Below are 25,537 nucleotides of genomic sequence, written 5' to 3'. Positions count from 1 at the left end.
AGCAACTGGAAAGACCCCAAAAGTACCTCACCAAGAGGATCAAAGGGCTCAAACAGATGCCATATGCTGCTCGGTTAAAGAAACTCCAGCTCTACTCAGTGGCATACCGCCTGCTCAGAGGCGATCTGTGCCTGACGTATAAAGCCATGTCCAACCCGGAATTAATGGACATGCTGCACCTCAGAAAATCCAAATCCCATCGAGCTACGTGCTCGAGAGACTTGAACATCAGCACTGAAATAAATCGGACATGCTGGAGGGACAGATTCATAACCCAGAGGCTCCCTTCACTCTGGAATAAAATCCCAGTCCAGGTTAGGCAGAGTCACTCATTGACTCTCTTCAAGAGGAATCTTGATGTATGGATGGGAGATCGTAGGTTTACCCCGGGTATCACTTCTGTGTCACTGTTAGACAGAGGCACAGTATACTAACTTCGAAAAAGGGCATAGCACAATTAATTTAAAATGGGTGGCGAAAGCCAAACACACTCTGGCTAGGCTTATAAATGCCCTAGGGCAGATAGCCTAGTATGAACCTATATATATATATATGTATATATATATATATATATATATATATAAACACACACACACACACATGCATACACATACCTACCGGAAATCAAACAGCTCAACTGTCTTCAGTGACGTCACTGATTTTTTTAGCTCATTTTTATTGCTCTGTCCCTCCTAATTCCTTCAAAAACTAGCGTTTTTTTTTTCTTTTCTTTCTGGGTAGAAAAGATGGTGGATAGCATTATTGTTGTAGACATATACATATCCTTCTCTTAAGTTAAAAGTATTATATTATATAGTATTAATATTTCAAAACTATCGCTTTTTTTCCGAATTTGTCCTTAATTCCAGAAGTAATGTTATATATGGGATACGGTACAACATACATCAATGAGGTTGAAGAGAATCAGCCTTGCCTCTCAACTGCCCTTGCTTTCCATGGATGTCCCTGATTTTGACTCCAAAATGTAGCTCTGACCCTCTTAATCTCTCTTAACACTGGTGATTTGGGGGAAAGGTGGTGAATTACTCAATAAATAATGGCATTAAATAAGGTTATAGATTTCTTTTATTTCACAAATGTATAGTAATTAACATTCTTTTATTCTGTCAATGTCTCAAGTTATTTAATGGTATGATATTTTAAAAATGTCCCTGATTTTTTTTTCTGGGTTTGTCCCCGAGTCTGTTGAAATATGTCTCTGATTATTTGAGAGCTATGAAAATCTGTAGTAGGCTTAACAAAACAAAATAATAAACAGTTTTATATTCACCGTCATGTGTTAACACAATGCAACGTTTTTTTTTTTCTTTTGAAGAAGCACAAAAACCTTGAAGTCATATGAACTGGTACCTAATCTCAAAGTCTCCCGTCCTATACTTCAAAGGATGCAACACCAGACCTTCCAACTTCACATATTCCACAATGATTGGTTCGTCTCCGCTCGGCTCATGTCTCTCCACAGCGGTAAAGCCAGTTGGATGTTACCGAGAGGCATTGTGGGTATAGTGGTTCGTAGGTATTACAAGCAACGTAGTGTTTTCCCGTGCATGAACTACTATTCATGAAAGGTGGGTGGATCCATAGGGACAACGGGACTGATTTAAAGGGAATCGTAATGCGTTTGCTATCCACGGTATCAGTTCATTTTTGTAAGAGCAGTACCTGTGGGCTTTGGAAGGAGAAAAAGAAAATGACTGCGGGCACGTGAGTAGTTTTTGTCAGTTTCCGTGAATTATAATTTCTCAGTATGTGTGTAATATAATTATATATATATATATATATACACACACACACACACACACACACACACACAATTTTAAAATGTTATTGTGTCAGTGCTCGGTCTACAAAATGTGGAAAACTTCCAGTTTGGAACAAACGTGCAACATGTAGAATAGGTATTAACAACTAGAACGCTTACTATTTCTTCACACTTTTCTTTAACTTGCTTAATTATTAACCATAGGCATTTGTTCTCAATAATTAATGCATGACAGATTCTTTCACTGTGGATCCGCGGAGAACGTTGACTTTTTAGGACCCCATCCTCTCTAGTGTACCTTATTAAGAATAACGTTCCTCATTTTGGGTCTTAAAAAGTCCATGTCCCTCAGTGTTCCGCATTGAAAGGGTGTGTTGCACATTCAGAGTTAGGAATTTTTTAACCGGTACTCATGACAAATGGTACTGAATCCCATTAATTAATCAAAGGGACGTATTAAGTATAAAGTAACACATTTTAACTTTTAACCATCCTGTGACCTTCATAACTGAAGATGTTACTAAACTGTTAGTAAGCCTTCCATATTTTACCCATTTGTTGCATTTTATGAGAGGTAGTGTTGCTCATTTTGAATGTGGAAGAAGGTTGAGAGCTATGTAGAACCCAATACCAGGAGCATTCCTTGTAATGCGGTATGGTTGAGATGTGTGATAATGGGATATTTTTCATTAGGAAGACAATTGTTGCTAAGGCACTCTGGGCATACCTCTCAAATGTTCCTGATTTTTACTCAAATTTTAGCTCTGTTCCTCTTAATCCCTCCTAAAAAGTGTTTCCTTTTGTAGAAAAGATGGTGAATTGCGCTTCACAAAAATGACAATAATTTGAGTTAATAGACTTCAGAATATGGATATTAATTCTCATTCTCTTATTCCTTCATTGCCTCAAGGTAACAGTACAAATGATTTTAAAATGTTCCTGATTATTTCTGGATTTGTCACAGACTGGTCGACAGCTATTATACTCAGTAGTCTAAGTACATTTTTTTCTTGAGCGAATGACAGAAAATGTTTGTAGATCTGTACACAGCTTACAGATAGGCTTACTCATTTGAAAAATCAGCTCTTTTATTGTTGTAGGTGGTTCTTGACATCAGTTGGAAACATGCATATGTACATTTTTAGTCTGTGTGGTTATCATGTGAAGATGACGGGGGATTAGTATTATAAAACCTCAGTTGCAAAATCCTAAATTTCTTGACCATTGTTGTACAAATTATGTATTACACTTACAGTAACACAATAAGGCAATATAAGACAGTTTTCTGAATAGTGTATAGAAATTTTCAGAACAATAAGAGGAATATGAGATAGTGCTGCTTAGTACCTTATCTAGGATCATTATTGTCCTGGTGTGGGCACTAAAGTAAGTTGCAAGGTAACCAGGAAAGCTAAAAATCAAAATTAACTGAAGTGCATTGCAGCTGTATAATGCACAAGTGTACGCTGTCACAGTAAGACTTGCAGTTCATGCCATCTTATTAAAGTTGTGTATTTATATTTAGAGCTAAACCGTTAACTAAGCATGGGAAGTGGGATCTTTGGAAAAGGGGCAGAACAAATTACTTACAAAGTAATGGAATTTGTGGCAACAGTCCATGCAACATAATGTTCAGGAGGAGTGATGTTTAAGTGATGGAAGGAATTTAGCAATGTATGTAATGTTTCATTCAGTATACATAGGTATTTTAACAATGAGAAATATCACTGTTTTCTTTTCTGCTGATGTGTGTGTACCTATGTCATTTCAACTGTGATAATAAGGGTGTTAATTTAAAAAATATGGACAAAGATATGGTGGCAAATTAGTTGATACCTGCTGTTAGCTCTCCTCTTGCCTGAGAACAGAAACACTAAAACAAAAAAAGGCACAGTAACTGTAGTCGACTTGAATGAGCAGTGTTATGATTTCAAGGAAGATGCTATATAAGCTGAAACTAAAGAAGAGAGGAAGCCGGAAAAAAAAAAGAGTACCACAAATGGATAATCTAGGCCATGTGGAGTATTCATTCGTGCAGCTACATGATGGTCGTGCACTGTAAAGCATGGCACAAACTCCTATGGAGGAGAAAATTAACCAAATATCTGCTAAGGTGTTTAAGATCAGTAGCATGTTAGCAGACCAAAGAGTGGAAGAACTGGAGGAAGCTCTGAATTGCCACTCAGTTGAGATAACATCCCTACTAAGAGCTTCCTTAAAGACTAAAGAGAGATGCAAAGAACAAGGAGCTCTTCTAGAAGAAATTAAATTGAAACTAATGTAGTTGGAATATTATGCAGGAAGGGAAAACCTTCATTTTACAGTGATACTTGAAATTGGAGAGCAGCAGTTATAGAAAATACATGCAGGACATGATTAAATGGACAGGGCCCCCAGTGGATGAGCTAAAAATTGAAAGAGAGCACTGAATTTCTTTTCTGCTATTTCTGCTATTCTTTTCTATATATATATTCTTGTTGAATTCAACAGGAAGACAATATAATCCATAGTAATCAAGTTTCACTTCTCTCGGCAAAAGGAACTGATGTTATTGAAATTATAGCACAGTATTTGGGAACTAATCTTAGAATTGGCCAGGACAGAATATTTGTAGATAATTACTCCGTAGCAACTCACATGCAGTATAATAAATTTATACAAGCTATTTGCATTATACAAACAATTATCCTTTAAGTTTAAAATTGTATGCCCAGCTGTATTTAGAGACTTCTTTCCTAAGGGTACTCAGACATATATGGATGTGGATGCATCTTTGGGATTTCTGTAGAAAATTCATTGTGAGCAGGTATTGCAACATGCCAAACAGATGAGTCTCCAAGTACACCCTCCTGATAGATCTGAAAATAGAACTGTGATCAGACTCCAGAGAAACTCTTCCCAGCATTCTAAAGGTAAGTGCTTGAAAGACAAAAGGAGATAAAAGTTTCTCTAAGAAAGTGTTGACTCCCTACAGGTGGGTAATCTGCAGACAGCCTCTCCTATTGAGGAAGGTGAAGAGGACTGAGTTTATGTCATATGTTGACTAATATAACTTAAAGACTTTTGGTTGGATTTCTATCAAGGTAGAAGCTCATTGTTTATAATATACTTATGCACGCTGTTTTTCTTTGGGTCAGAGATAAATAAGAACTGAACAAGGCAGTGATGGAAGAGAACTGCTCGGATAAAGGGCTATCTGTAATGATTTGTAAAGAAAAGCTATGCTTATTTTTGCATTCTCTTGAATTTTTAATTGCCACGATTCTTGCTTCAGGTTATTGCTGATACATAGTGCAGGAGAGGTTGAGTTATTGGGAGGTGTCCTCATGGCACATTAATAACTAGTCTAGCTAAGAGTATTTTGGTGATTGGTAATGTGTTGGTAGGATCAGCATTGGTCAGAAAGATTGTCCAGGGTACAGATCTGGTCTTTGAACAGTTTTAGTATCTGACAGATCTGGGAAATAAAATACTAAAGTAGAATGCTAAGACAAGAAATGGTGTATTAGTGTAAATTAATTAATATTAGAAACCCAGTCTTATTTTAAGCAGTGAGACTGTGTGGTAAGCTTGAGATTATACGTTCATAGGTAAGTACTAGGCTATCTGCCCGAGAGCATCTGTAAGCCTAGCCAGAATGTGTTGGCTTTTGCCGCCCCCTTAGATTAGTTGCCTGTGCCTCGGTCCAGCAGAGCCATTAGTTCCCTGTGCCTCTGTCCAGCAGAGCCACTGCAGTGATCCCCGGGGTATGCGCAGTACATCAGAACTGCAGTAGAATACGAGACAGTTGCGGAAGGGCAGCACAGAGGCATTATACAATGCCATTATGTAAGAAAAGTAAGTATTTTTTTCTTAAATAATGTCATTGTATAATAGCAATAACCCACTTCTGGGTGTGGGAAATGCTGAATTTACCCACAGTTGTCTTTGTTTGGCCACTTGGGCTTCGCCCTCATGACCAAACCACACCATCCGTGGGTAAATCCAGCATTACCCACACCCAGTCGTGGGTTATTGCTTAAATACTGCAGCTTATTTGTTGAGATTAATAAGTGTATGAACTCAATACACAATGGACAAGTTTTTATTTAGTAGATGTATGCTCATATATGGCAGTGTTTCCATTACTACTTAAAGCATCCATCTGTTTTACTAGCTGGCTTATTTTTTCAGTTTAGGGTTGTAGATAGTTGAAGCCAATCTTGGCAGTCACTGGTGTATGGTAGGAAACGATCCGTGATGATAGGTTTCTCCATTACAGAGCATGCAGTCACATGCACATGTAAGGACAGTTTGGAATATCACCAGTTCACATATCCTAAATGATTTTGGAATGTGAGAGGAAACTGGAGACCCCAGTGAAGTCCATGTTAAAAAAAATAAAAATGAAGGCAGTCAAACTCTGCACTGAAGGCATTCCATGCTAAGACTGAACTAGAGAACCAAATACTTTGAAAAAGCAGAGCTAAACCAGTGTGTCATCCTTTGTTACAGCAAAAAGTGTGAATATAGCAAGTTTTGAAGGATGTGTTTTAAAAGTTATGTACTTTTACCCTTCAGTGATTGTAGTCACTCTGTCAGAGCTCTCTATTTTCTGTTTTAGAGAACACAGTTGTGAAAATTTAATTTAAAAATATGTAGTTCATAGAAAGCAAGTTGTCAGAGAATTCCAAGTGAAGTTAACTTAAGATGTGTTAATTTCATTATCTGAAGATTGAATGCCATATCTTTATAATCAGTCTGATATTGCATACAATACAGCTTTGATTTCATTAATATAAATCCTTCTGTTCTGCCAACTGAAGAAAGGGATATTTAAGACAGTGTTGAAGTTTGGGGTTTAGGTTGTTCCTTATCTAGCATTAATGGTTTCTGCTGTACGACAATAGGATCATTCTTTTGTATCTATTCATGTGAATGGCTTTTGAGTCCTATCATAGTTGGATATGAAACCTTTTTCTTGTAGTGCTAGACTTACTGGTGAATTTAGTGAACATAATCTAAATCCCACATGCTTTGCACATAAATGTTGTAGTGATTAGCTTTGCATACAGCAGAGTATTTTGTTCTCTTCAGAAAATCAAAAACAAAAGGTTTCTGAAGTCTTGTGACAGAATATAGCAGTGCAACACTGTCATCTCTCCTATCCCATAATGCAACATTGTATGTATATATATATATATATATATATATATATATATATATATATATATATACATACACAAGAATAGACAGTATTGGAATCTGTTAGCTTTGTTTTAGTTTGTAGTGTAAGAAATTAATGTTGCTGAACTCTGACCTTGACTCTGATAAAAGGTATGTAGAAAATTAATTTGTGTGATAGCTGGTAGTTGGGACTGATCTATTTCAGCCACTGCTCAGAGAATACAGTAGTTACACATGTAAGAATGAAATGCAACACGCTGCAGTAAACGGCATAATATAAACAAGCAATACATATGTATAACACATTAATATGCAATAATGTTCACTTATGCAGTCAACAGTTACATTGATCAACAGTTACATTGACGGAGATTAAAAAGTTTTGCATAAATATAAAATAGCAATATAAAATAATGTTCCTGTAAACAGTTAATAACATTGAAACAACTCAATAACAAGGTAGTGAGTATAAATAAATGTATGCAAAAGACAGTTGCTTTCAAGTTCTAAAAGGGATAGCTGGTTCAAAGAGAAGTTTAGAGGATGGGAGATGCAGATAGAAGATGTCCTTTCTCTTTAATGTAAAGTGAGTTAAGTTCCTCAACCACCATGCGGTAGAACAGTCCTAACAAACTCACCACACAATTTTATACAGTTTCAGTTGATTTCATTACAGATACTGTTAAACCAGCTACTTTTGCCTGTGATAACATACCTCCAGAATAGCTTTGTCTTGCAGCTCTCAGACCATTGTTTACCCCAGTGGTGTACAAATAAATTGCTTTATAAAGAGCAAAGCATGCCAGCAGTAAGGAAACAATCCCACATTATACCTGTACACAAAGGAGGACAGGGTAACGTCTCTGTTTATAGACCACTTGCAATTATATCCCCATCTTCAAAAAATCATTGAAGAATGTGTTAATAAGCAACTCTTAGGTTACCTCATCACGTGTAATTTTCTTTCTCCAATCCTACGTGGTTTTCAGCCTGACTATTGTACCGACTCGCCCACCATTCCTTGCTTTCCTATGAATTCACACCTACACCAGAAATGCTGTTACTGCTTCAGTTTCTCGCTTCTTTCTGGCATTTGACACAGTATCCTATAAAGTTATACTAAAGAGACTTTCTGACTTTGGCATCAGCAGTTTGACTCTGCATTGGTTCTGTAGTTATCTTTCCTGTTGTAGTTAGTCAATGAAATGTAAAGACACTCAGCTTTCGATAGCAAACAGTGGGAGCTCCTCAAGGATCTGTCCTATTGTTCAACACCTTCATGATTTCCAAAACTATTGTTTGCTGTTATATACTGCTCCATTGCTAACTAACATTTGTAAGGTTCTGCTAAATAAACTTAAAAACCTGTTACTACAAAATAACTGGAGTCACTAGAAATCTCCCCAATAAAACCCATCACTGAACTGCCCTCTGTCAAGCACAATGGTTAGAACTCCAGTCACCAGCATACATTGCTGGCATTCAATCAAGTTAAAATGGCCCATAATGTACTTTGTAAACCAGGTAGGTGTTCTGCTATTTCCAGTATGTTTATGTAGATATACCCTGTCTAGGTAGCTAACATCTCAGTACCTAAACCTTACACTGAATATGAAGTCTAACAATCATTTGGTAGCCCCTTGTTCTCATCCTGTATAACTAAACTGTAGAACTGTATTCTTGATGAAATAAGAGGTGAACACAGACTAGATCTGTTCCAACAAAAACTTAGGATACATTTCATCTCCTTGTGGATATGCCGTTGAGGTGCTTGAACACTGCAGTGTAATCTCCCTTCTTTCTGCAGTCTCATCTTCCTCGTCACTTCTTATAACTGTAAATTTCCTACCCTGTTCAATCTTTACTACAATAAAGTTTATCAAGAATTTATGTACTGTTGTTGCATAATAAAATTTTTTGGCAGAAAAAAGACAGAAAATCCACCCAAGGATGGCCAATCAATAAAATCCACAAGTGTTCCAATTAAAATGTAGTCCTTTAATACGAATAAAACTTCGACTTGAAAATAAAATGAAAAATAAAAAAAGCTCAAAACTGTCCCTTGAAGGTATCCGATAAGCGCTTGCGACTGTTGTCTTCCTCAGATCGTATAAGACATTAGGGACTTCCATTTCCTTTTATATATGAAATTCTATACCACCATTGATGAATACTTGACAACATCCAATCCTATCTTGTATCTCCAGATTAATTTGCATGTAATCAACTCTATGCTTCTGTTTCCTGCCATTATTGAGTATGTAAATTAGATGTTCCAGTCCTTCATTTTGATTGGATGTATATTGTGTTATTGATGATAATGTGAGCAAAGTGATTATTACTCTTCCATCTTCCTTTAATTCTCAAGACCAATAACAGGTGGCGCTGTTCTAAATGATGTAGTATCCAAAGTAAATGGAAGCATTCATAAACACTCCAAATATTAAATCTTCGAAGAAGTTTGTGAATATAACTTTCTGTTCATTACAGTGCTATGCAGGTATGATGGATCTTTATCTGCATAATCAAAATATTGCCACTTAAAATTATGGAATTACAATAAGTATCCTTCAAGTAAATTATATCACATTTAGAAAAATACAACCAATGCCTGCTTCAGATGTTAACTCTAAAATACCAAAGTCTTGCCAAGAACAGGAAAGCGTGTGGATAGAACAGCAACGCTAACTGTTCACTTTCCAATCTCTTTCAAGCAAAGGCAACATCCAATCCTATCGTATCTCAAGATTAATTTGCATGTAATCACCTCTATGCTTCTGTTTCTTGCCTTTGTTGAGTATGTATATTAGATGTTCCAGTCCTTCATTTTGATTGGATGTATATTGTGTTATTGATGATAATGTGAGCAAAGTGAATATTACTCTTCCATTTTCCTTTAATTCACAAGACCAATAACAGGTGGCATTGTTCTAAATGATGTAGTATCCATAAGTAAATAGAAGCATTCATAAACACTCCAAATATTAAATCTTCAAAGAAATTTGTGGATATAACTTTCCATTACTGTTCATTTTCCAATCTCTTTCAAGCAAATGAGGGAAATTACTTCCCTTTTTTTCATAAATATTTTAGTTCTTTCAACTAACAGCAAAAACTTTGATTTTGTCACTGAAAGTGAATTCAACATGTATTAAACCATTGGTAGCATGATCTTGCTTTTCATTTAATCATTAATGTAAGAGTTCATTCCTTTTACCAATAAAATATATAAAACATGAGGAAAATGATGTTCGATAAGCAAGCAGTATAATATCCTTTAACAATGGCCAGAATAAATTTGGCCTCAATCAGGTAAAATTCACTTGTTACTATTATCAGACAAAATTCAAATTGCAGGTTTGTCATATAGATGGCACAATAATTTTGTTGTTATATACTTCTTCTGTTCTTAAATATGAAAGTAACTTTCATCATTATATTCTCTTCATTCCTTAATATAGGGATGTATTCCTTTTATTAATAAAGATATGAAGAAGATGGTGTTGGCCAATAAGCGGGCAATGAAATGTCCTTTGACAAAAACTGAAAAATGACTTTGGTCTCAGTCAAATAATGCTCACATAGTATTGTCTTTGTCAGTTGACTTTAAAGTTGTAAATTTGTAGATGGCACAGTGGATTAACTACACTTTACATCTTCTGTTCTTTACAACAGGTTTAAGGGGGACTATGCTATTTAAACCAGGGGGTTGATCTGCCCTCAGGTTTGGGTGGATTTTCTGTCTTTTTTCTGCCAATATTGACTGTTTTTGTGGCAGACCACCTTTAGCGTTTGGGAGTTATTTATTTATTTAATAAAATTTTTGGTGCACTGTTTAAATTTTATTATACAATTATTGTACCTTGGAGCTTTTCTCCTCAGATGTCTGCTGAAAATGGCTATTATCCCAGTTGGGCTATCCAGGTTGACAAATGAAAATAACTAAGTGTCTAAAGTCCATAAAGGTCTCTCGTTTTTTAAGTGGGAAGGACATCCCCATTTTTGAGCCCAATAATTTAGAAGGCATGCTTCTTGCAAAATGACTGACTATCTGGAGTACCATTTCCCAATGGGATCTAAGAGGGCAGGGTATTTAATTTAAAATACAACCTTTATTCAAGCTATGGGGAAAAGGCAGGCTTTAGAATCTTAAATATTACTGTTAAAAGGAAAAAGTCATCACATTCCTTTAATTGGGATCCATTTAGCACTGGAGAGGTTTGTGTTGTGATACTTTTTTCTGGGATAACAGCGGAATAAATCTACTGATTGTGTTTGAAAGGACTTGGAGGTCATGAGCATTTTTATTGCAGGTGTTTTTTACTTTCTGTATCAAATGGGCATAAAAACGGAAACAGTTTGATATTGGAAATAACCCTCAGGAAAAAAAAAACACTAGTTTTGTCAACTGGTATAAAAATCCCGAAGGAAATTTGTTACGCAACACAAACTAAATTGGGGGGAGACATCCACATTACTGCATCAGATTGCTGTGATAACCAGGTAATTGTTAAAAAAAACAAAAAAACAAAAACACTGAAGAAATCTGATGAGTAATACATATGCTTTGTTGTTTGTATAATGTGTTATTTAAGTGGATTTAGTTCTTTTGAATTAGAATTGCTGTAATTACATTAGTAAACACTCAGGGTGTTACTTTCTTGGTCTTGGTACAACAGTGTGCCTTTATTGGGAAGCTGAAATGCTGTGTATATGCAAATGTATTTAGAACTTTTATGCTATTTGTTGGTATATGTACAACATGCAGAAGTGAGGAAGATTTATAATCTACCGTAGCAGTGTCATAGTCACGGACAGCTACATGATTTCTTTCTACATCCGTAGTTCACGGGTCTTTTGTCTGTTAATTTGTTTTTCTAATTTCAGGCTCTTCAGCTTTAGAACTTCTTTTCCCACTGTTCTCTTCTGTTTTTAACTTTGTGAGGTATTCTCTGTTTAAGTATGTTTTGCCTATAGTACAGTGTATAGAAAATTCAGATTTTGGAGCAGAATTTTGGGATTTTTCTGAAATGGTCACGTGTCTTTCATATCATTTCATAACCAAGGCCTGTTGTAGGTTTGAAACATGCACCCATAAAACATAAAATAAATTAATGAAGCATCTTCACAACAACAATAACAAAATAAAGCAAAGCTTGCTGCTAATTACCTTCTCAATCTAAATAGACCATGAAACCACAATAAAAGCCTTTTTACATGGAACGTTATCTTTTTTTATGAAGTGATTTGCTTTCATTTGAGACTATGTGCATATAGGTTCTGATGGCATTTCTGCAGTTTAAGTAACACATTTTTTAAAGTAATTAACTTTGTTGATCTCTGTTACTTAATCACAATAAAATTCTAATAAACTTTCTGCTCATACAGTAATATTATAGCTTAGGCATTTTACAAAGTCATGAGACAAAACATTTCCAGTTTATTAGTACCCTAAGGCACTTGTGGATTTTGTTAGATCATTTGATAACGGCATACCTATTTTCCGAAGGGTACTCTGACTTCACCTCATGCTTTACCATGTACCTAAGCAAACAATTATTGAACAGCAACCAAGATCCTATCATGTTAATGCATATTTGTCAAACTCCTTTTCCGGTGTTTGACGTTGCCCTTGGGATAAGGAATCTAGAGTGTTTACAACACCCAAAAGACAATATGATTAATTTTATATTAAGCTGATCAAAGTTGACATCCAGAGACAGTATGTGGTCAGTATTACCTAAATATTTAACATAAAGGACCAATTCAACATGTTCACATTGAAAGGAGAGAACTTCTTTGGCAGTTGGTAGTGAGTTTAACCTGACCATGGCACCCATAACCATTACTTTAGTCATATTCCAGAATAGATCAAGTTGCTTATTACTAAACTGATTCAAGATGTTTTTGAGGTCTTATCAAGTGTCACTTTTAATGGTAAGTTAAACTGTAGAGGATTTAACAATAACCACATTGTTGGCATATGTAGTAAAACTAGATGGAGAGGAACTCAGAAAAGAGTAGGTTAATAAATATGGTAAATGGAAACAGAGCTAGACCTTAGCCTTGGATTCCGTAGTTTAAGGTAGCTGGAGAAAATATGGAGGACTGGTTTGAATCAGAATGATATTTTGACTAGAGAACTTCTAAAACAGAAATCCCTTTGTTACATATACAAATGAAGATCAAAGACAAATCAAAAGATTATGGTTTATAATGTCAAAGGCTTTTGTAACATCTATGAAAAGGATGCTTGAATAGATTGTCAGCTATTGCAGTGAGACTCTTGTTAGTAAAGGAAAAGAGGATAGTCTGCTTACTGCATCCATCCCTGAATGAAGCCATGCTGGCATGTGGATTTTATTAAGTTGCTGATAGATGACCTTGTTTAGTTTGAGCAGAGAGGAGGGAGCTTGGCCTGTCATCAGAGATTGTGAGAGAAGAATTGGTGTTTAGAAGCTGGGTGACTACAACTTCTCTGCATTCAGAGATGAAGATGCCTTGACACAATCGAATAGAATATATAATTGGGGGTGAGGGATGGTATGAATGGTGGTTGTCTTTGCACAGCTTTCATAACCTTGGGAAGATATCATTACTTCCAGGTTCAATCTGTTTTAGTTAGACTCTTTTTAATTGAAGAGGAGGGATAAGGGATTCTGAGGATAAAGAAGGAATCCTGATTGCTGGGGGCATGGGGGTGGGCAGGAGTTATGTTTGGAATTCAAAATTTTCAAGAAGGAGTGCAATGCAGAATAATCTTGCAAGGTCTAGATTTTTCCATAGCTTTATTGAGATCTTCCAAAACTTTTTAAGGTAAGTAGGATCCTAGATTACTTTCCTGCTTGGTAGATAGTGTAATGCCTTTTTTCATGTATTTTAAACATTAAATCCTGCAGGGCTAAGCTTACTAAGCTTCTGAATTTTAATTCCTTGGTTTCAAGAATTGAAAGGGCTCAGTAGATGTCTAAGATTCCATGTTATCCCTGCTGTATCTAAGAATTTGGAAAAAAGCATTGGGTTTGATGGATGAGGATTGGTAGATAGTGTAATGCCTTTTTTCATGTATATTAAAACATTGAATCCTGCAGGGCTAAGCTTGCTTAAGCTTCTGAATTTTAATTCCTCGCTTTCAAGAATTGAAAGGGCTCAGTAGATGTCTAAGATTCCATGTTATCCCTGCTGTATCTAACAATTTGGAAAAAGTATTGGGTTTGATGGATGAGGATTAGGTAAGTGAACCCATGGCACAGAGTGGTTGATTTGAAGACTAGACCTACTTTTAGGAGTATAAGAAACTGGGGCATTTTGGTTGTGACCAGAGCAGTGGAGTATAATTGAGCAGTGATAACTCATTAATGGAGGGGAGGGTATATAGCTTGTGTATGTGCTCGGATTGTTAGTAATGGCTATGTCATTAGGTCTGTTAGGTTCCTGAACTACTTCAGTCATAGCTATAAGAAAGAAGGAGGTTAATGTTGAAGTCACAGAGAAATAACGTGCTGGTTTTATGTGTAATATGTAGACAGAACTTCTGGAAAAGTTCTTCAAAGTCAGGAAGGAGGTATACAAAGAAGGACATAAGAAAATTTTGGTAGAGCTCTGAATATGAGTTTGGCAACAAGCCAGGCAGGATCAAGATCACCAGTGGTAGATTCCTTGAAGAGTATTTTGATACAAATATTGGGAAACAAATGGATGCAACTGAAAAAATAATGATTCTTTTGAGCTGGAAAATATGATCTGAATTGATTAGATGTAGTAAGATTTACTGCCTGCCAAAAAAGCAAATATTATAGGTTCATAGCTTCATAGGCGTGTACTAGGCTAATGCTCCCTGGAGCTTTTACAAGCCTAGCCCATATGATTACTCTGGCATTGTGCCACCTGACCTTATTTCCCAGTGTCTCTGTCGAGTAGAGCCACTGGAGTGATCCCTGGGGTGAATTTTCTATTTCCAATCCACTCATCAAGATTTCTCTTGAAGAGGGCCAGTGAGGTGCGCTGTTTGACATGTATGGGAAGTCTGTTCCATAGCATGGGCAGTCTCTGGGTTGGGAACCTGTCCCTCCAGCTTGTTCTGTTGATTGTGGTCTTTGAAGCGTGTGGTGTGGAGGATTGAGATTTCCTTAGATGTAGTATTTCTAACAGGGCTGGGTCAGACATGGCTTTGTAAGTCAAGCAGAGATTGCCTCTAAGTAGGCGATATGAGACAGAGAATAGTTGGAGTTTTTTGAGTCTGTCCATATAGGGCAAGTATTTAAGGCTTAGGATCCTTTTTGTGAAGTACTTTTGCGGCCTCTCCAGTTGTTGCAGCTGTCTAGTGAGGTACATGCCAAATGGGGCATTGTACTCAATGATTGGCCTAATGAGGGAAGAGTAGAGTGAGACAATGACCTCTTTCTTCCTGGATGCAAAACCCTTAGTAATGAGATGTGCCACATAGAAGGACTTTCTGACCACAGTGGCAATGTGGTGATCCAAAGAGAGGTTGCTGTCAACCTGTGTTCCCAGATCTCAACCTGTGTTCCCAGATCTCTTATAACTGCTTCTGTGTTCAGTGGACTACCATCGATATGGTAATTCATGGGAACCAGGTTTTTCCCAAAGGGGATGATGACACATTTTTTGGAATTGAACTTAAGGCAATGGTACTGACACCAGTAGTTGGTCTCAGTGAGGCCTCTCTGTAGGATGTCACCATCACTTGGCAAGTTAATAATGGCTCCCAATTTGCAATCTTCTGCGAACTTTGTCAGCCAGAGTCCCTTCGTGTTGGCCTGGACTTCTGAGAAGTAGATACCAAACAGGAGAGGACCCAGGACCAAACCCTGTGGGACTCCATTCACGACTGGTCGGCAGTCTGACTTGGAGTCAGGCTACTTTCACACTGTGGGTTCTATCTGTGAGCCAGTTTGCAACCCACCTAATGATAGAGGGGTTGATGCCTAGCTTAGTGAGTTTTTCTATGATTCCTGAGTGGGGAATGGTATCAAAGGCTTTGGACACATCAAGGTAGGCGGTATGAACCACCTTGCCATCATCCACAGCTCTGGTGACTAACTCAAAGAAGTCGACCAGGTTGAGCAAGCATGGTCTACCCTTCACAAAACCAAACTGTGCAGGATCCATAGTTTGGAGATTCTCTATATCCTTGTTTATTAGGTCCATGATGATACATTCCATAGCTTTGCATATCAGACTCGTCAGGCTAATGGGGCAATAGTTTCCAGGGTCTGTAGTTCCTCCTCCTTTGTGGAGAGGGATGACTGTAGCAGTGCACCATTCAGTAGGGACAAAGCCTGAGGTAAGGCTGTGATTGAACAGGGCACACAGATGAGGTGCCAGTTCACTCTGTAGTTCATGTAGAACACAGCAGGGATATTGTCAGGTCCCATAGAAGCTGTATTTTTAGCCTTGGAGAGTGCAGTTTTAACCTGTGCAGCAGTAATACTGGGTGCCTGGCAATCTACTGGTATTGTGATTGGTCCTTTGGTGGGGGAGAGAAGGGTAAAGTTGGCACTGAATCTGTTGGCCAATATACTGACAATATCTGTTGGCTCAGTATAGGAAGTACCATTGTGCTGTAGCTCAGAGTAAATCTGGGTATTGTCGTGGAGATTCCTTATGTAACTATAGAAGGCCTTGTGGTTGTCTTTACTATCTGCTGCAATTCTGTTTTCATAGCTAGCTTTAGAGGATTTGATGAGGGATCTCAACTTTTTGTTGAGGCTGATAAGGGAGGTTTTCCAGTTTTGGGACTTAACCTTATTCTGCATCAGTTTCCTCCTTCGATTGTAGAGTTTGTTCTTGGCAGGGGACCACCAGATTGGCTTCCTTTTTTTGGAGGAGAGCATCTTGGTTCTGTTGGGTATGGCGAGGTCCATGCATTTGTGTATATGTTCGTACAGTGCATTGGTGTATGATTCGGTCATGCAACTATTCTCCATTTGCATGGCTGCTGTGAAGTTAGCCACCTCTGTTATTAGGTACCCAAAGTTAGCTTTAGAGAAGTTTTTCATGGTGGTTACCTTTGTGGGGTGGGTGGGAGGGATGTGGAGTTCCAAGGTGATTAGTTTGTGGTTGAAACTTACCAGGGAGGAGTTGACTAATGGTGTAGAGCAATGGTCGCCCATGTTAATAATGACCAAGTCAAGGATGTTGCTACCTCTAGTGGGGGTAAGAATGAGCTGGTCCAAGGCATTGGAATTAATGAATTCCCGGAAACATTGGTCAAGTGTATTGGTACATGAGTAGTTTTCCCAGTTAATGGAGGGGTAGTTGAATTTGCCCAGTATAAGAGTGTTAGGTTGGACCCTGGAGTGTGAGTCTTGGGACATGGTTGGGGATGTATAGCAGGCTATGACCTGAATCGATGTCTTACCCAATGTTAGCTGCACCTGAAGTATCGCTGGTGTTTTATGTTGGGCTACCAGTCTGGAGGTGTGCGCATCTTTTAGGAATATGGAAACACCACCGCATTTGGAGCTTCGGTCCAAGGTCTGGGGCAAAAGGTGTGGAATGAGTTATAGCCTGGTAGTACAGGGGTGCTTTCTGCTACCTTGAACCAGGTCTGTTACAGCACAAATGTCGATGTTCTCCATTTTAAGGAGTGCTTTGTGCGCGTGCATTTTAAGATTTAGACATCTAGCATTGAGCAGCATGACCCTCAGATTGCATTTGTTTGTAGCTGTTATGGTGGTAATTTGGTCTTTGGAACACCACCTAAAAAGGCACTATAGGAGTGCCGAGAGCATTGGCCAGTATCCAGAAGCCCAGGGGTGACAGATGCAGGCCATCTGTGACAAAGCATCGAGGTCTGTCAGTCATGTCATTCCAGGCAGACAGATATTGGATCCCCTTAGAAGGACACCAGAAACTTAGTCAATTGTTGAAATCCATCATTTTCTGCTTGTACTGTGGTATCATTCTGGGTGATGTTAGGAGGCTGCTCAGGGCTAGGGTCTTACTCACCTGGACTACATAATCCATGAGCTCCTCCATGTCTCTCTTCATGTAGTCCAGGGAGGTATGACTCAGGTCATTCACACCCACATGTACAATGTTAGAGTCATATTTGTACCTGTTGCTGAGGGACCTGAGTGCGTGCGTTATGTGGTGGATCCTGTTACCTGACAGGCAGCTGACTGGTACTTTCTTCTTATTCAGCCTAGTGAGTGGAACATCAGTGTGCCTCACTGACGAGTTACCTATGACTAGTGTGTTGGGCATGCTGTTTTACCTTGGGGGCTTTGGTTTGAGTGGCAAATTGTTTAGGAGAGTTATGTGTCTTGTGATTAGTGTTGTGTTGTGATGGTCGAGTGTGTTTCTGCCTTGGAGGTCTCTGCTGTTTGTGTAAATTTTTATTGAGAGCCAGTATGAAGGTGGGTGTATGGTTTGTGTTTTTATGTGAAGGCAGTGCTAGTGTGTGTTCTGGAGGGCTATGTGTTCCATATGTTGACCTTCTACTCTTGACCAGCTATCCTGGTCTTGGCTGGAGAGGGCGTGGCTTCCATTATGGATATATAAGTACATCTCTTGCAAGTCTGAGTGTTGGGAGGCAAGAGGAGAGGGTTGTCAGTCTACATGAGACAGTTGTTACATTGCCTCAGGATGCCCAGGTTCACCAGGTTAATAGGAGAAAGCACAGGGAACTGACCTTTAGACATGCCTGGAGGAGTGGGCATTAATAATAAGTACTGGAGCCATTTCCTTGTAGAACATTTAGTACTAGTAGCACTTTTGTGTGCTACAATAATTGCTACACAAAGTCTGGTAAAGTGCTAGACCTATAAGCTAGTAAAAGTGCAGGAGAGAACTAGCAGATCTACGGGAAAATTGAAGAGTAAACTTTTTGGCACTGCTCAGAAGCTTACAAACAGTCCTGGATGCTGCATATTGTGTCTGGAATAGACTAGTTTCAGGAAAGGTGGGAAATAAGTGCAAAAGCAGGCTTTTAAACTAGAAAATTAAAAGAGATGGAAAAACTGCCCAAACAGCCAATAAACTACAATTTCTGGACCAGAAACCACTCTATCTAAACCAGCTGTAATTGTAGCATTGAATATTGTAAGGAAGATAAAAAAACTTGAGGTAGAATTTTTAGAAAAGAGAAGAAGCACATTTCATAGACATAAATGGAGTATGTGAGAGTAATATGTGCATAATAAATGTTCTGGAGGAGGAGTGATGTTAAAGGGAAAGCAGGAATTGAGCAACTTGTGTAATGGACTGAATGAAAATCATTAAAAAGGAAGTGTGTATGTTGTATGACAGTTAATGGAACTTACTGCAGTTTGTGTACTGTTCTAATTAATGTATATATACCCATGTTATGAATTTTAAATTTGATGAAAAGAGTTAGAAAGTATTATTCTAGAAAGATGATTATTGAAGGGTAGCAGAGAGTTACCACTGACTCATAGGCCAGGATGATCAGTACATGGGGTGTTATTGTGAGGGAAATGAAAAAAAAAAGATTTTCAGAAGGCAGGTTTGGCATATTAAATCCAGGCATGAAGGTAATCTGATTTACTGCTGATGTAGCCAACAGTTAGATGGCCAAATTTAACATATGTTGCCATAATGCTAATATATAGCTATGAGATTACAATTTAAACAAGTTATATGGAGGAGACATGATCAGTCCTGCCATAGTTTGTGTGAGCAGGAAGTATCAAAGACTTCCCAGAGTAAAGGGAGGGAGGAGTGTTGATCAAAGACTGCCCAGAGTAAAGGGAGGGAGGAGTATTGATCAAAGACTGCCCAGAGTAAAGGGAGGGAGGAGTGTTGATCATAGACTACCCAGAGTAAAGGGAGGGAAGAGTGTCGATCAGAAACTACCCAGAGTAAAGAGAGTGAGGGAGTAGTGTCGATCAAAGACTATACAGAGTAAAGGGAGGGAGGAGTGCTGATCAAAGACTACCCAGAGTAAATGGAGGGAATAGTGCCGATCAAAGACTGGTCTATATGAGGCAGGATCTGCAGGCTCTTGCCCCCTCTTTAGATAAAATCACCATGAGCAGTTTCAAAAGAGATTAAACATCTAGCAGCTGATGAGTTGAGCAGGGCATGAGAGGACACTGCTGCATTCATACAGGGAAAATTCCTGGGGTCTTAATGGAGAGATGAAAAGTGGGGTCGTAATTGAGAGATGAAAAGCCAACAAGCAAAGGAGAATAGTAGTGCTGAAATTGAATTCATCCTCAAGTACCTTCGCGAGGTAGACCCTGTTTTTCACAAAATCTCACCAAGGCAACACTGATATATAGACTGTATTTATATAGCATATATCATGGACAGACATAAGTCAAAAACAAAAAAAGATAGGTGGGTACACAAGACCCAGGATAAAAAAAAGTGTCCAATCCTGGTAGGCGCACTGGTGCCAGGACTGGAAAAAATGACAGTGTAGAATCCTCAAAATACAGAAACATTCCTACAATGGGGCCAGGCCAGGCCCATGGGGAGGATGCCCTCCCCCACTGTAGAAGGAAGTAGCAGTCCACAAAAACTGATTGGCCAAAAAAGAGTCATAAAGATGAAGAGTGGACTACTGAGGATAAGAAAGAAATTATGTAGTGTTACTATTATGTAAACAGCCCAGAATTTCCAGACACGACATACAAAATGATTAAGAGAGAAATTAGAGGAAAGAAAAATACTTCTGCAGGAAAAACTGTCAGAAGCTTCAATTAAAAATTTGTGTTCATTAATACAACAGATTTTTGAAAAACAGTATATTGATAAAGAAATTTTGATCTGTTTGGAAAAAGAAGCATCTGAGGAAGTGTGAAAATATAAGCAACAAAACCTAGATGTATTTGAAAAATATAAAAAAGAAACATGTACATGGGAAAGAAAGAGAGATTTGATATGGTGCAATAGTTATGCAAAGGAGAAAAACAAGCTAACTGATATAGAGAAGGCAGTCTTAAAGATATTCAAAGAGAAATACAGGCAAAGGCATCCAGATATGGAAAATTTCCCAATAAAAAATTAATATCACAAAGATGTAATGTGGAAACGATTAGTAAAGCAGAGGTTAAAGAAATAAAAGTTAAAGTTATGGAGTACCTGTGAAGCAAACAATTTAATGTAGAAGGTCTAACTCAGATTACATCACAGCATGATGGAGTAAGTCCCCAGAATAAAAAAAAGCAAGAGGATCAGGAGACATGTGAAGAAGAAATATGGACATGGAAAAGGGAAAAAGGATTTAATACGGTGTGATATTTATGCAAAGGAGAAAGCAAAACTACCCAATACAAAAAGAGCAGCATCAAAGATATTTGAAGAGAAATACAGGCAAATGAATTCAGATATGGAAAACTTTATGATACAAAAAAATAGGAAGACTAAGAGGAAAAGTAGAAAAAGAGATTAGTAATGGAGAAGTCAAAGAAATAGAAATTGAGGTTATGGAGCAGCTGCAAAGAGAAGGATTTAGCGTAGAAAATCAAATGCAGAAAGCACTACAACAGGATAGAGCAATGGATATCAAATTAAGGGGAAACCAGTGGAACAGGAAGCAATTGGTCAGGTGCCATATCAAGATATTTTGGAGCCTTCCACATGAAACCAGTATAAACGTTCAGTTGAAGCTAACAGGAAACTGTGGAAACTCTGATGCAGTCAATTTTGAGGAGTGATAGGCCAGTGAGTTCCCATATGACAGAGCAACAGATGACACAGGATGAAATTGAAGAGAATCTGCTACAGGAAGATGCTATAGAACTTTCTATAGAATGCCCATAGGAAACGGAAAACAAGGGATGTGTCCTCAGTTTGGAAGAAAATGAGCTAAAAGAGTTGCTTGATTTAATGGACATGGATAAATTGTTTTGCTAAATTAATAACTGATAAAGTTCTGCCACAAGATCACAAGGTAGTGAGGGAAAGGAAGGGTAGAAATCGAATACCATCATGAAAGTATCGATTAGAGAAAACTATAAAGCAATTATGACAAGAAGTGTCACTGTTAGACGATTATAGAAGAGGGACTAGATCAACAAAAATACTGAGAAAGATAGAGTGATTAAAACAATGCACAGTATTAGAACAGACCAGGATCTATCATGCACTATTGCAAATAAACTAAAAATTTCAGCACAGGTGGAAAAACTTAGAAGAAATACAGATAAATATAAGGGAAAAGTATAAAATAAGCACTTTATTGATGACTCAAAAATTTTATAGAGAATTGGGGAATAAGGTAAAAGGAATTGAAACACTGCCAAAAAAGAGGAAGTATATACATTTGGGGAAGTATATATGAAGATCCTGTGGAACATAACAAAGATGCTAAATGGATAGAAGAAGTAAAAGAAAGAATAAGAAGTTTAAAGGTACAGGATATGAAAAGAGATGAAATAACAGCCAGAGAGATTAAAACAATGTTAAGAAAAGTCACTAACTGGAAAATCCCAAGCCCAGATGCAGTACCTAACTTTTGGTTAAAAGTATTAGCATCTTCGCACGAGGATTTAGCCATGAGTAATAACTATTTACATGCGCACCCCGAACAGACACCACACTGACTAACAACAGGCAAAACAATGCTCTTACTTAAGAGTGAACCTGCAAGCTACCCTAAAAATTATAGACCGATAACTTGCCTTTTGATGACGTATAAAACTGTACAAGGGAATTGAAGCCGACAGAGTTTATAGTCATTTAGAAGAAAACTCAATTATGGTAGTAGAAGAAAAGGCCAATAAAAAAAGTCATATGGAACAAAGGATCATTTGTTGTTAAATAAAGTTATAGTGGAGAACTGTAAAAAGGGGAAGAATCTAAGTATGGCATGGATTGACTACAAAAAAAGCATTTGATAGTATCCCACATTCATGGATAAAAGAGTTCGTAAAAATGCATAAGATACACTCTACACTGATTGACTACATTACAGTAACTATGAAACAATGGCAGACCACTTTGCAATTAAACCATGATAAAAGACAGATTATTATCCCAGGGATAAAAATTCAAAGGGGGATATTCCAGGGTGACTCTTTGTCATCATTGCTGTCATGCCTTGCCATTAATTCATTAAGCTGTTTACTTGACAGCTTAGGCCATGGCTACAATTTGGCCCCTGGAAAACAACAAAGTCTAAAGACTTCTCATCTTCTCTTGTCAAGGATTTAAAACTGTGCAGCTCCTCAGATGAGGAACTGAAAGCACAGCTGCAGGTTAGTACGTTTTCAGATATTAGAATGTCATCTGGTCTTGATAAATGTGCAAAAGCAACCTTTAAGGCTGGAAAACTGCAGCACCAGGAAAACATCAGTTTGGGATAAGAATGTGATATAATAGAACTTGAGCAAGAGGGAGTGTATAAATACTTGGGAATTGATGAAAGATCAGCAATAAAGCATGAACAAATGCAAATAAAACTTAGTAAGGAATACTTTAGAAGACTTAAATTAATCCTGAAAACAGCATTGACATCTAGGAACAAGATCCAAGCGATAAATCAATTTACTCCTCCTGTCCTAACTTACAGTTGTGGAGTGATTGACTGGTCCCAAAAAGTGTTTTACAGATTGGATATTAAAACAAGAAGGATGGTCCATGCTCACCAAGTGATTTATAAAATCATTGTATACCAAGATTATATATTCCCCATTCTGAAGGAGGGACGGGCCTCCTTGAAATTGATTACATGTATAGATCTGCAGTCGTGGGACTCCACACATATCTACTGACCTCACAAGATCCAAATGTAGTGAAACTTTTGAAACATTAGGAGAATAAATCTAAGATGACTTCTCTGCTAATTTAGCAAAAGCATATCAACGTCAAGCAGGAATGGAAATCAAACCAGAAGTAGATAAAAACTAGGCAGCAACTGAATGTGCCAAAAAACAAAAGAAAGAATATAAGGTGAAGGACCAGATGAAAAGGCAAGAAATGTGGAAAAAACATAAATATAGTTGCAGGTATAGAAAACTTCTGGAAGAGCCTCATGTTGGCGAATTCGAACCAAGACATGAAAGGTTAATATTGGCAGCCCAAGATAGTGGGCTACATACATGCTGGCTTACAAAGTCCATTGAACATGTGGGAGAAACAGACAAATGTAGTTTTTTTTAAAACCAAATTGGAAACACTCACAGACCTTGTTGCTGGCTGCAACACACTAATGACAGAAGGACTGTATACTGAAAGGCATAATAATGTGGTGAGACTGTTGCACTGGGGATTGTGCAAACATTATGGTATTGAAGTGGTTGAAAAACAGTGGAAACATGAGCCACAGAGCATAATAGAAAATGATGAAGTTTACATCACATGGGATCACCCATTACCAACAGTTCAAAAGATAGATGCTGGAAAACCGGATATAGTGGTACAAGAAAAGAAGACAAAAGTAGCATTGATCATTGAAATTGCAACACCCAGTCACTAGTGTCTTGCATACAAAGAGACACAAAGTCATAAAATACCAGGATCAGCAGGCAGAAACGAGAGCATCGTGGAAGAAAGATACCTAGACCGTTCCAATAGTAGTAGGAGCAACGGGTCTTATCTAAATAGTATTGTAAATTCTTTTTTATATGTTACCAATCCATGTAACACCATACGAATTGCAGAAGGAGTCATTACTGGGAATATTGCGGGGGGTCTGTATTATGTTCTCGAAATGTTATTTCCTTGAATACAAAAACAACACATAAGCAGCGAAAGCCGACATACATGAAATAGCTATATGGTGAAATTCACATCATCGAATTACAAAACTTGGCCAACATCCCGAGCCCAGTGAAGTAAGAAAACAAACTAAGTATACATCTAACCACCTAACATGAAGTCATTACTAAGTCATATCAACAGGTGGCCCATTAGTGCTGCACACTTAGAATGAAAGTGAAATCGTGACACAAACAAAAGTAATTATAAATGTACTTTGATGTGTAAGGCATTATAAAGGAACAGCGCTACATTTTTAATAATATTCACATTCATATTCAAATAGTTTGAACTACTTTGTGCAACAAATACTTCATGTTTTACATTATCCAAATGAAATATAAACCTTTAATTTAATAAAATATCAAATGTACGTAATCAGATAAACATATCACTACCGTACATACAATGAACGCCGTGACTTCAGGCCCTGCAGTTACTGCGGTTTGGCCAACTATGATAATTCGATATGAAAGTTTTTGCTGAACAGGGTTTTCGTGTATACTGCTGTTTATTTGTCAATGTTTTTAGTTTCGAGAAAATAACGTTTTGAGAACGTAATGTAGACCCTATTGCGGGTGTTGCAAAGAGCACTTTTGGCTGACATCAGAGATTGAAGCAGTACTAATTTCATGAACTTTAATCGTACTTTGACTTAGGAATGGGGTCCATTCCCGTCATGGTATTAGAAACACACACAAAAGATTTGGAGAAATTAGAAAAGGATAATTCAATCATGGCAGCAGAACAAAAGGGTAATAAAAGAAAGTCATGTTGAGCAAAGGATCATCTGTAGCTAAATAAAGTCATAATGGAGAACTGTAAAAAGGGGAAGAATCTAAGTATGGCATGGATTGACTACAAAAGATCATTTGATAATATCCCACATTCATC

At 37.6% G+C, this 25,537-nt stretch overlaps 1 protein-coding gene across 2 annotated transcripts in view; it reads left to right on the top strand.

Annotated features, from left to right (window-relative positions):
• Positions 1 to 1,596: 1,596 nt before the first annotated feature.
• The window catches only part of LSS (lanosterol synthase), a 787,682-nt gene continuing 763,741 nt past the window's right edge, over positions 1,597 to 25,537 (top strand). The window contains exon 1 of one of the 2 annotated variants that reach the window (XM_044060550.1): positions 1,597 to 1,725. In XM_044060550.1, the coding sequence (XP_043916485.1) occupies positions 1,637 to 1,725 (89 nt within the window). In that variant the 5' untranslated portion in view covers positions 1,597 to 1,636. The remainder of the gene's footprint in view (positions 1,726 to 25,537) is intronic. The other variant, XM_044060549.1, reaches the window with a different exon arrangement.

The sequence above is a fragment of the Protopterus annectens genome, chromosome 2.part0, assembly GCF_019279795.1.
Source record: "Protopterus annectens isolate FY-2018-M chromosome 2.part0, PAN1.0, whole genome shotgun sequence".
NCBI classification, from domain to species: domain Eukaryota; kingdom Metazoa; phylum Chordata; order Ceratodontiformes; family Protopteridae; genus Protopterus; species Protopterus annectens.
Note: the sequence above shows the minus strand (reverse complement) of the source record. Positions and strands in the feature narration are given on the sequence as shown.